At 46.1% G+C, this 11,265-nt stretch overlaps 3 protein-coding genes and 1 non-coding gene across 4 annotated transcripts; 2 read left to right on the top strand and 2 right to left on the bottom strand.

Annotated features, from left to right (window-relative positions):
- Positions 1-3,319: 3,319 nt before the first annotated feature.
- On the top strand, positions 3,320-3,403 carry TRNAL-CAA (transfer RNA leucine (anticodon CAA)). Its single transcript has one exon. It is a non-coding gene; the product is annotated as a tRNA-Leu (tRNA).
- A 269-nt stretch (positions 3,404-3,672) lies between these two features.
- Positions 3,673-4,849, bottom strand: LOC141824443 (zinc finger protein CONSTANS-LIKE 2-like; the record flags this gene model as incomplete). The annotated part of the gene is given in 2 exon segments (XM_074711737.1): positions 3,673-3,977; positions 4,196-4,849. Coding segments are annotated over 2 exon segments (959 nt in total), but the record flags the coding sequence as incomplete, so codon positions are not given.
- Positions 4,850-5,572: 723 nt separating this feature from the next.
- LOC141836662 (ferredoxin-thioredoxin reductase catalytic chain, chloroplastic-like) lies at positions 5,573-8,620 on the top strand (the record flags this gene model as incomplete). The annotated part of the gene is given in 6 exon segments (XM_074724174.1): positions 5,573-5,742; positions 6,244-6,356; positions 6,976-7,025; positions 7,117-7,188; positions 7,687-7,747; positions 8,379-8,620. Coding segments are annotated over 6 exon segments (441 nt in total). The 3' UTR covers positions 8,424-8,620.
- Positions 8,621-9,054: 434 nt separating this feature from the next.
- LOC141839345 (U-box domain-containing protein 38-like) lies at positions 9,055-11,027 on the bottom strand. Its single transcript, XM_074727078.1, has one exon. The coding sequence runs from the start codon at positions 11,025-11,027 to the stop codon at positions 9,201-9,203; it is 1,827 nt and encodes a 608-aa protein (XP_074583179.1). The 3' UTR covers positions 9,055-9,200.
- Positions 11,028-11,265: the final 238 nt, after the last annotated feature.

The following is an 11,265-nucleotide window of genomic DNA, read 5'->3' as shown; positions in this document are numbered from 1 at the left end:
ATGGATAGCATCACGTAGCCGTCCGATGAAAAGGCTCTATTTCCAAAGTATGATCCTCACCATACTCTCACAGTAAACCTCGTTGCAAAAATAGTACCGCCCCTGGCACGTGCCTGACACTGCAGGCGAGGCGTCGGGCATATGCGTCTTTTTAAATGCCACCGTATTCCGACACGCAAATGGTGCAAAATAGAGAGAGAAAATTCGGTGAGACTGATGTCTAGTCAGTCGCATACCTCCTTCGACTAGACTTGGCGGGGAGACTTGTGATGTGGTAAGTCTTGCAAGGCCTGACGTGGCGCAATCGGTCAATAGAATGTCCATCCTGGCCGATTCAGGGGCCCATGGTCAAGGAAGTCTGGCCCAGTCATAGGCGGCCCCAAAGGTCAACCAAGTGGCTAACGTGGCCAACTGTGGGACCCGTGGTCTCGTGGTAGGTACCCTCGGTTAGGAGAATACGAGAACACTGCCGAGCCATCTCCCGGGAATCACACCCCCGGACCCCGATCCACCCGGCCATCACCATCTACACCTCGGCCCAAACATTAACTACACTGCTGAGCCATCTCCCGGGAATCACATCCCCGGATCCCGATCCACCTGGCCATCACCATCTATACCTCGGCCCAAACATTGACTACACTGCCGAGCCATCTCCCGGGAATCACATCCCCGGACCCCGGTCCACCCGGCCTTTCACCCGCAATGTCTGGTTCGCCCGGGCAATGCCCCCTTCCCACACTTGGTCCTGGGTAAACCCGATTGCTGTCGGTCCCAGATGATTTCCCACTCCGATAAACAATCCTGGCTCAAGTTTAATTCACACTACAGACAAAGAAGCGTGTAAACTGATATGCAGGGAACGGGTTACGCTCATGTCTTCGGCATCTTTCTTACCCGTGGCAATCATCTCCCCTTTTCCGGCTAAACGACAAAAGCCAGGGGTATCGCCACGTCGGAAGACGGTTACAGACAGCTTGCCCTTGTCCCTCAGATGCCATCCTCCTGGCACAGATGTCAGATAGTATCAGAAGTTGTCCCCCCGGATACCCTCAAAGTCTGCCACTCTAACAGGCGGAGGGTTCTCTTCACAGGTATATAAGTCCTCTCACAGGTATGAAAGGGGGGATCGCATTTTTCGCATACTCACTACTGTCTTCTTCATCACTACTTTCCACCTGAAACCTAACTTGAGCGTCGGAGTGGCCTGCCGGGACTTCCCGGCGCCAGCTAACCCGTTCGCTCTTCAGTAATTTTGCAGGTCTTCTTCCCCGTGGGGCCCTTGACGGTTGAGGTGGCGTATTGTTGACCCGTGGGTTGACTGTCGTCGGTTTTTAGCCGGAACAAACAGGAAATGGAGAATACATTATTGGATTCGGAAAGAGAAGGTGCTTTACCACTCTCCATGATAATCTGAGATTATCAGTGATGGGCCATCCGAGTTGAGCCCATAAGGAAAAGGAAGAGTGGCCTTGGTATATTGAGTTTTAGCTTGGAAACAGGATTCGGAAAGACTTTCTCCCATAATTGTGATCTTCAAGTAATTGGTGTTACATCCAGGTTTTTATCACGGTTCTTCCACGAGCGTTTAGAAACCAGAATATCTTACCTATTTTTCCTAATTCCTAACGATCATCTGATAATTCAAAACGTTGACATTTTCTCAGGGTATAATCGATGCGATGGAAATTACTATTGGATGCATGCACAGGGAGAAAATAACTCCTGTCCATCTTCATTACGGCACTCATTCACTGCGCATGTAGAGTGTTATGGTTGGAAGGAGTGAGACGCGGTTAGTCAAGTCTGAGGATAACTTAGCTAGTCCAGCCCAGAATGTCGTCAGGCCGTGTCGGATCCACAAGGCGGGTTCGGAATACCACGGAACCCGAACCACGTCGGATCCTCCAGTCGAACTCCACTTGCAAGTCGCATCGAGGAGGACCCGATGACGGCATCTCTCCGATAGAGCCGTAACCCTATCAAGGCTCGTTCTCTCAACTACTCGGCATCAAGCCAAGTCGGATCCCCAAAGCAGGGTCAAAGTATCATGAGGCCCAGCTTAAGCGGACATAAGGCCTACCAGTCTTATCGTTCTGCCCTGGCACCTCGGCTCCGAGCCGAATCGATCCATTCGGACATAAGGCCTACCAACCCTACCGCTCTGCTATGACCCTATACAGGTTTCTCTTTTCCAAAGACCACTCCCCTATTACGTAGTTGTAAATGTTCTCCTGCCGCCCCTGCATCTCATCATGGCAAGGCACGTGTGTAACATGACCCCCTCTTTTATACAGGTTAGCGATGGGACATATACGTTGATTATACCTTGCTTACTGACACATTCATAACGGTGATGGGACTTCAATCACATCTGTGATGTGACATAATATCTTCGATTTATATAAAAGATTAGCCTCGCACTGGAAGAGGTAGGCAATCTCATACTCTCTCTTTTCATCTTCAATCTCCCCATCCTTCTTCAGAAGCTAACTTAAGCATCAGAGTGGTCGCGCCAAGGCAACTCCTGACCTTCTTACTCACGTTTCTTGTACTCATAGGATCCAGGAGCTCCCCACCTTCGTCCTCACCTAAGCTCACTCAAGCGAGATGCTGAAGAAGCTGCACACCCAGAAGCGGATCTCAACAGGAACATAGAGAATGAATTGTACAGCGCAGCTGAGGCAGCACTTCCGGTGCTAAGCATGCGGATGATCTCCGAAGGAACTGAACTTCAGATAGAATTGGAAACCTCAAAGTTCTAACTGACGAGTGGTTTGTGTGGACCATTGAATCGGATTACAGAATTTAATAAAAGAGCGGCGATCAGCGTAAGACTTTAAGTCAAGCTGATTTTAGGCATCATTCAGATGCCAAAGGTCTACCTTTTCGTGGTAAGATTATGGAGTGGAACATCGAACAAACTTCAGTTTCTCTTAGCTTTTGAACAGCGTTGAGTGTCTGCAGATTAGGTGAAGCTTGGTCCATTTCTGTAGTCCATAGATTATAGTGCCACGAGATGGCTCTTTGCGTTGGTGGGGACGACTCATGGCGAACACAAATGTTGTAGGGAATCTTATCTTTGTAAGACATGCCAAACAAGGGATATCGAAATGATAAAGTTTAATAAAGTGTAGAGAAAAAAAAACGTAGAGAAAGAATATTTTGTACAGCCAGAGAAAAGATAGCATCACCTTTTCCTTTTTCTTTTCTGCTATTTATGCTACTAGAACGTAGATGCCGAGTCCCTTTTTTTTCTGTCATTCTTTCCCTCTAGTAAAACCCTCTTTATTAACAATTAAGAATCCATAACCGAAAAGTCAGGATGGCCGAGTGGTCTAAGGCGCCAGACTCAAGTTCTGGTCCTCTAACGAGGGCGTGGGTTCAAATCCCACTTCTGACAGTTTTTTCCCAGAATTTTTTTCTTTTTGACGGTACTTTAAATCTTTCCAACACGAAAGCATTTCGGCCTAAAGGAATCAACGCATTATGATAAAACGGACGCTGTTTTAGTCATTACACACGTTGCCTGATATGGTATGTAGCTCGACCCAAGGAATATCAATCCAATATTTACTTAAATATCGCAAGCCAATCAATATCTTGAGCGTGATACAGACACCCGCATATGCGCTATTTCTGACCTACAAGCTCTAGAATGAAGGCACAATACCGTAGCTGCTTTCCGACGACGCATCCGATCGCTTCACGAACCGCCCCTTACTTCTCGGTCTGGTCTCTGCGTACGCCTTCCTCGACGCATACCTTGTCGTCTTCTCGAATTTTCGGCTCTTCCTCTTCTCCCTATATTTCAGCACCTTGGCCTCCCTGTCCAGGGGAAATTGCGATGCCACTGGAAGTGAAGGAGGGCACGTCGAGAATAGCTCCATCGATCCCTTCGCCGAGTGATGAGAATTGGATATCTCGGCCATGGTGGTATCTGGCACAAGACTCACATCCATGGATGCGAAGGACACCTGAGAATGAACTACCAAAGTTGGAACATCAAAAGAAAGTTCTACTTAGCAGTGGTCTTGCTTATGCTCTCACCTATAGAACAATACTAAAAGATTCTGAATCAATCAAAATTGTGTGATGTATACTTACCATGAAGGATTGAAACAAGATTATGTGAAAGCATACCCATATTTTCGATTTTCTATCTTATCCACTATAACTTCACAGAATGACTCACGCTGTGGCAATTTGACACCTTGTTCTGCCGTTCTTGGTTCTGAGTCTCGTTACAATTGTTGTTATACCTATCAAGGTTCATGTACTCATCCATTTGATCCTGATCATTAAATAGGCTATTCCTTCTATTGATCAACAGCCACGACTCTGCTTCCTTGTCGCCGTAGCGGAGATGCTCCCCCTCTTCCCCTGGGAGGAACGAGAGAGGGGAGATGGGGACGCGGTAGTGGCGGTGAGCGAGAACGTTGGCGGAGTGGACCTCGGCGTCGCAGGCGGTGCAGAGGACCGCGGAGTCCGCGCAGCAGGCGAGCGCTGCGGGAGCGCGCCCGCACGCCTCGCAGACCCACACGCGCTCGTGACGCGACGCCAGGCGATTCGCGGTGTGCACGCGCTCGTCGCACCCGACGCAGATGAACGCCGCGTCCGCGTGGCAGTACACCAAACTCGGCGCCGACCGGCAAACGTCGCACTGCCGCGGCATGCCGACGAAGCTCGCGATCATGTGGTGCCTTGCGCTCTTGTGCGCTGCCCCCTGCTCTCCTGGTTCTGCAACACTGCAATAAATGGAACAAGAAACAGAATCTCTTGAGCGACGCGTGGAAAGCAGTGAGAGGGCGGGAATCGTCCGGGCTCTAATGATCACCAGCAATCCCATATTCCGATTCATTTTTTGTAAACCAATGGTTACCAAACTAAAAGGAAGGGTGGGTGATGGTAACACAACGAATGAGTGAGTGAGGGTGGTGCAGAACTTGTTTTGTCACTATGAATTCATTCTCCTTGTCTCTCTTAAGTCTCAACCCTTCAGTGTTCTTAAGGATATGCATTGTGGGCATGGCTTTGTGAGACGGATGAAAAGAGGATTCCAAAAGCGCGAAATGGTCACGGTTGCAGAGCTTTGGAGAACACTGACGGAATAATTTCACTGCTGAGAATGAAGAATTATTGCCGTGAAAAGGCTACATCACCATCAAAAGTCTCACCTTGTCAAATACATCTCCTCCTCCTTCTCAGTTTACTGACACGAACAGTCTGCGGATTAATTGTACGTATCCTGAAGTCTGCGACTTGGTGGTACCCAACGAATTGGGTCCCTTTTTTTCGAGAATAAACATATAAACGTTCGTCATCTAGAGGATCATCTTGGCCGTTCATCTTCCGGAACAAGATGCTGCGTGAATCATGAGAAAGATGGGTCCAGTGACCAGTTCTGCAGAAGCAAATAACAACCAATAGGAAATACGGTATAAAAGGCATAGCTGATCCTGCTAATTTCTAGGGCCACAATTTGACAGCCCTTCGTCCTGCGATATCTCGAAGCTGAAGCCGCAACGGCAAACGAGTGGCCTGCAAGAAATCTGCGTCGTGAAGCATTTAGGATTTGGCCGTGGAGGGTAGAGAAGGCAGCGTCTCCTTGCCATTCGTCTGCTTGCTTTGAGTCGGTCTCGATGAGCATCCAAATTTCTTTCCACGGCGTGGCACTCCCCAGCCTTGCGCCCGCCCGGACCTCGCTCCATTCTTCCCGTCGTCTCCTGGTCCGTGCAAAAGGTTGCCCGTCTCTTCTTTTCTGTTCGATTGTGTCTCTTTCCGGTTTGAGGTTGGCTCTGCTATTTAACTGGTACCCCTCAGGAAGTCGAAGTTTCGTGGGCTTTTCCCATTTGGTTGATCTATGTTGATCCTTCGCGGTGGAGCATGTTAATCTGCGAGAAACCCCCTGATTTTCTCATCTTTAGGCATAGCAAGTGGCTGGTTGATAGAATGCGCTGGTGTATTGGGGGAATTCAGCCTAATTAAGAAAACTAATAGTAAAAAAGAACAATTCTGTTGCAAATGTTTTGATTTTTAGACATGTGTTGCTGGTTAAATTATTATCAAGAAACAAATCATTACTACTAAAGGAGAGGTTCTGGTGCTTTGCCAGTGTTTAAGTGCTTTTGTAGAACTTTTGAAAATTCGATAGTATTGTGCGATTCAGCTTTCCAATCAACTTACTGAAATCTATTATCTAAATGTTGTTGATCAACATATATAATTTTCAAATTTTTGCAGCTGAGCCATCTGATAAATCTGTTGAAGTCATGAGGAAATTCTCAGAGCAATATGCTCGTCGTTCAGGAACATATTTCTGTGTTGATAAAGGAGTCACTGCCGTTGTTATAAAGGTACCTTTGGACTCGGTCTCTCTGTGTTTGCAGTACATTTTTCTCTTATTATTTCTTGTTTGATTGAATTATCCATCAGCAACAACTTTTATGGTTAGTAAGATGGTAGACGTCTTGTTTGTGTTCAACACTATAAAAAATTAGCGCTACTGTACTCTTTTTAGTGAAATTTTAGTCTACAAATTAATTGGTCCAAGTTTTACTAGCATACACCAAAGAGGAATGCAGAAAGCCTTGCAACAGTTGCATGCAGATTATTATACATATGGAATTAAAGTGTTGCTGGCACTGTTGTTACGGCACTAGCATTTCCCTCCATACATCCCATGTATTCATATAATTGGCATATTGATCGATGCATACTAATCCTGTAACATTCTTTATTCTGGTTGGATATAGATGATCGCTTGTGCTGTTGAGTTTTTTCTTAGTGTTGTTGAATCTTGATTACCCAATCTACCTTGTTGCTTGTATTATTAGTTGGGCTTTTGCTACAATTACAAGTTTTGTGAAATACACATATGGGCTTATGGAATATCAAGAAGGGTCATCCTTTCCACTGTCCTTTTTTAAAGAATATAATCACATTCTGAGTTAAAACAAATCTTGATTTTCACAGGGACTTGCTGATCACAGAGATACACTTGGAGCACCATTATGTCCTTGTAGGTAATTGCTTAAATTTTTGTTAAACAAATTTAACATATTTCATTGGAAAGCATATAAAAAAAGCATTTACTTGCCATGGCTTATGCATCAGACATTATGATGACAAAGCCGCTGAAGCAGGACAAGGATTTTGGAACTGCCCATGTGTACCTATGAGAGAAAGGTCTGTGATGTCAAACTTTTCTTTTTAAATATGTAATCATATTGAAAATGAATTTGCTCTGTTCTCCCCCATGGATGAATTTAGAAGATCTAAGAATAGAGTATGATAGGGTCTAAATTGTGCCCATCAGCTTACAACTTTGTGCCTCCACAGGAGACTTTATTAAGTCGTACTTTTGTTTAGAAATCCAATAGTTTACACCATCTTCATGGGTTCCAAATCGAATTGCTATGGGTCACTTTTATAGTTACTTAACCAGTTGACAAATTGCTCAGAACTATATCTTTTTATATTATCATCTTAGATGTTGCTTTACTTGGTTTTGTTTATTTCCTATATGATCTTTTATATGTTTAAATGACCAACAAAAGTTTCTGCTTAAAGGACCACATTTTTGAAGAAATTGTAAGTAACAATAAATATATTGGTTTTAGCGATTCGCTAAATTATTCAATTTCTATTATTTCTGATATATGGTTCTGTCATTTTTTTGGCCAGGAAGGAATGTCACTGTATGCTTTTTCTCACCCCTGACAATGACTTTGCTGGAACAGAGCAAGTACGCCATTCATAATTTTTTTTTGTTCTGTTATTTTTTTTTCTTGTGATTGCATATCAATAGTGGCATAGAATATCCTAGATAACCTCTATAGGATTAAAGATTTTGTTAATATAAAGACTAGGAGTTTGAGAAAAGGTAAGAAAAACAAACATGAGAGATATCTTATTTGTTTTCTATTAAACCCTAATCACTTTGCCTACATAGCATGCACCGTGAATCTGCAATGCCAATTTTATTTGGCAACAATATGGGCGTCTCTGATCTATGTCCATATAATCATTCAGCTTGAAATTTGTTATATCCATATGTTTTATGTGAAGAAGTGTAGCAAGTAGTATACCCATATCGCTATCAATCATAGTGAATCAAAACCATTTAACAGGAATCAGAAGTGGGGCAATGTGAATTAGTGAAATGGCCAATATGCAATGAGTACTTGAAGCTTCGTTGTTTTCATAGACGACCACATTTCCTTTCATAGTAATTGCAACGTCTGCTATACCATATGATCAAATTTTTACTGCTCATATGCTTTTTATCGATTTATTCCATACACGCCGTCATCAGTAACATCTTATACATTTTATGTTGCTCCTGATGCACTGTTATATATATATTTTCCTTTCAGGCCATCTCCATTGAAGAGATCAAGGAGACGACATCAAAAATCTAACTTGAGGCTGAGCAGCCTCCCTTGTTTGTAGAATGTTCTCGTTTATAGTTTTACGAAATATGTGAGCATCTCTTGACTATTGAGATCCTAGTCAATACGATGTACAAGAGAGCCAAGGAGGCAATGTGTTGGAATGTCAATGAATTGACCTTGTGGTAGTGGATGTTATTGTTAAAGTGATTGAGTAAGTTCCATGCTTTCTTGCACTTCAAGGTTTCAAGCTCCAACCACCCCGAGTTTCTTTCCCAATAAAAAGAAATAAATAAATAAATTGGCATTGTTCTTCCCTTGGTCAGACAAAGTACAGAGCATCACGACTAATGCGTTCATATCAGGCTCAGTGTTATTCACTTGTCGACGTGTGAAACCATCTCATGACTTTTTTGATGGATTCCTAACTAGTAAACTCCTTACTAACTCATCTTGACTCAGTAAGTTTAAGAATCTCTCTCGCTTCCTCTCTCTGCCTTTTTTACGTCAACATGATTAAAATTATGAACTTAGGATAAAATATGAAAAGGTCGCTCGAGTTTTATATAGTTGTGGAATTATCATTCAAATAAACATTATAAACTTTTTCGTTTCAGAATTGTTAGCTTAAGAGGTTCAATCTTTGCAAGATCAATACTCGAACAAACAAAACTGGCTTTTCCTCTGATTCGACAAATGGAATTTATATACATATCGATTTACAAAGAAGATGTGTTTTTAAAATAAAAACAAATAGAAAAACAAAGAGAAATTAAAGAAAAAAAGAGAAGCAAATATTTAACGTTCTTAGAACGGCGCTGACTTGATATCGGATCCGTTACCGGCCGCTGTGTTATCGAGTCGAAACGACACCAGCCAATCCGAATTCGCCCTGCTGTTGCCGTTCGCCGTGGAATCTGTTGTCCGCCGTGAAACTGGCGCCGTCTCGTCGTGGTCCTGCCTCCTTATCGCTCGCAGCGTCTTCGTAGCCATCCTTCGCCGCACATCGCCGTTTCCTCCCTCCGCCACTCTCATCAGAATCCGCTCTGCCCCCGCGGCCCTCGCCAAGCCCGGAAACCTGTATCGGTCCCTGCTCATTCCATAGAGCGCCGCCACGCAATGCTCCTCCATCGCCGCGGCGTCAGTCCTCATTAGCGCCACCACCGCCGCGATCGCCTCGGCATCCATCAATGCGCTGCGCCCTTCAGTGCACGCAGCCAGGTGACTAATCACCATCATCGCCAGCCGTGGCAGGCCAGGGCCCATCCGCCGTGGCGAGGTTTGAATTGCCGTCGCGGCCTCGTACTCTCCCGTCTCTTCCGCAACAGCAAACAGCGCCCGAACGGCACCGGCGGTTTGTGCGATCTTGGAACGGTTGAGATCCTCAAGGGAGAGGTAGTAGAGTGCCATCCCAGCGTCGCGACGGGCGCGGAGGCCGGCGTTGGTCAGGCAAGAGAACAGGCTGAGCAGCGGCGGGATGGCGCCTAGGGAGCCGATGGGCACCCGGTTCTCTTCCTCAAGGGCAAGGCTGAAGAAGGCGGCGGCAGCGTGCTCTCGAACCTCTGGCTGGCCGTGCTTGAGCACGTCTACGAGCGGCAAAACCACACCGTAACTCACAATTGCAACTTTATTTTCTGGCTCCAGTGATAGGTTCACAACGGCGGCGACGGCGTTAATCTGTACAGCGGCACAGCTAGAGAGGACCATCGAGCGGAGGGCGGCGAGTAGGCGGCGGCTACAGAGCTTGATTCGGCAGACGCGATTCTCTCTGGTGGCATGGCGGAGGGAGATGGCTGCGAATTCCTGCTCCTTGATGTCGTCATTCGTCAACTTGGCCAAGATCTCGTCTTCGAACGCATCGACGTCCGTACAAGTCAAGATAGTAGCTTTTGTGTTCTCGATCTCAACAGACGAAGAGGAAGAGGAAGAGGTGCGACGGGAGGAGCTGGTAGCGAAGGGCGAAGAACACAAAGGAGAATTTTCCGGCGATCCCTCGGAATTGATATCTATTTCACTCAATTTCAACCCCAATGTGTCGTCTTCTTGGCTAATTGATCCAGAAGACAACGCCGGAACCTTCAAGGATTGGTCCTTTTTATTATCTGGAACGAAGCGGAGCGAGTTAGACCCCAAGGCTTCATATTTTTCTTTTCCACCGCAATCACTGGAAGCAAATCCACCAGGAGAAGAACGAAAAATAACGGTGGAACTGGAGGGAGGGGAATCGGAGGGTATGAGGCCGCGGACGAGGGAGCGAGCGGCGTCGGGAGGGATGGGGAGAGGATGGGGGAGACCACGGGCGTCGCACCAGTTGTGGATGGCAGATTTGAGGGTGGAGTTGGGGATCAGCACGGGCATCAAAGGGGGAGAAGAAATCGAGGAAGAAGGAAGTTGCAGGGAGAGATCGGGAGGGGCGATGCCAAGGTCGAGGCAAGCAAGGACGCAGCTCCGCTCGAAGGTCCACCCTGTGGCGGCTACAACGACAGGATCCCCCATGAGCGAGTGCGAGACGGGGCAAAGGAACTGCGCAGGCGCCGCCTCCGCCAGGTGGGCGGCGGCGGCGGCGGCGGCAGCGGAGGGAGGCGGAGAACAGCGGGGAGAGGGAATCTTGCAACGCGGAACGCGGTTTGCCATCTGTTGCGTCAATCGACGATGCGAATTTCCCCTTGTATTAGAAGTGATGTGTGACATCGACTTACACGGATAATTTAGTAAATGGTGCGTATAAGATTTGTGACGCGATGATCTCCCTTACGGATCATATCGTTGCGAAGGTCAAGAAACGTTGATCTATTAATACAAATCAAAATAACTCAAGAGAAGATGATTTCGCCGGGGTGAAACCTGAATTTGGCCATATGCTCTCGACTTC

This window comes from Curcuma longa, chromosome 1 (genome assembly GCF_044706935.1).
Source record: "Curcuma longa cultivar G26 ecotype Majalengka, Jawa Barat chromosome 1, ITB_CL_G26_1.1, whole genome shotgun sequence".
Lineage (NCBI taxonomy): Eukaryota > Viridiplantae > Streptophyta > Magnoliopsida > Zingiberales > Zingiberaceae > Curcuma > Curcuma longa.
The sequence above is the reverse complement of the archived record's forward strand: the minus strand, read 5'-3'. Positions and strand labels throughout refer to the sequence as shown.

Excerpts from the sequence above, each read along its gene's own strand:
- LOC141839345 (XM_074727078.1), bottom strand. The coding sequence starts at position 11,027 with ATGGCAAACCGCGTTCCGCGTTGCAAGATTCCCTCTCCCCGCTGTTCT.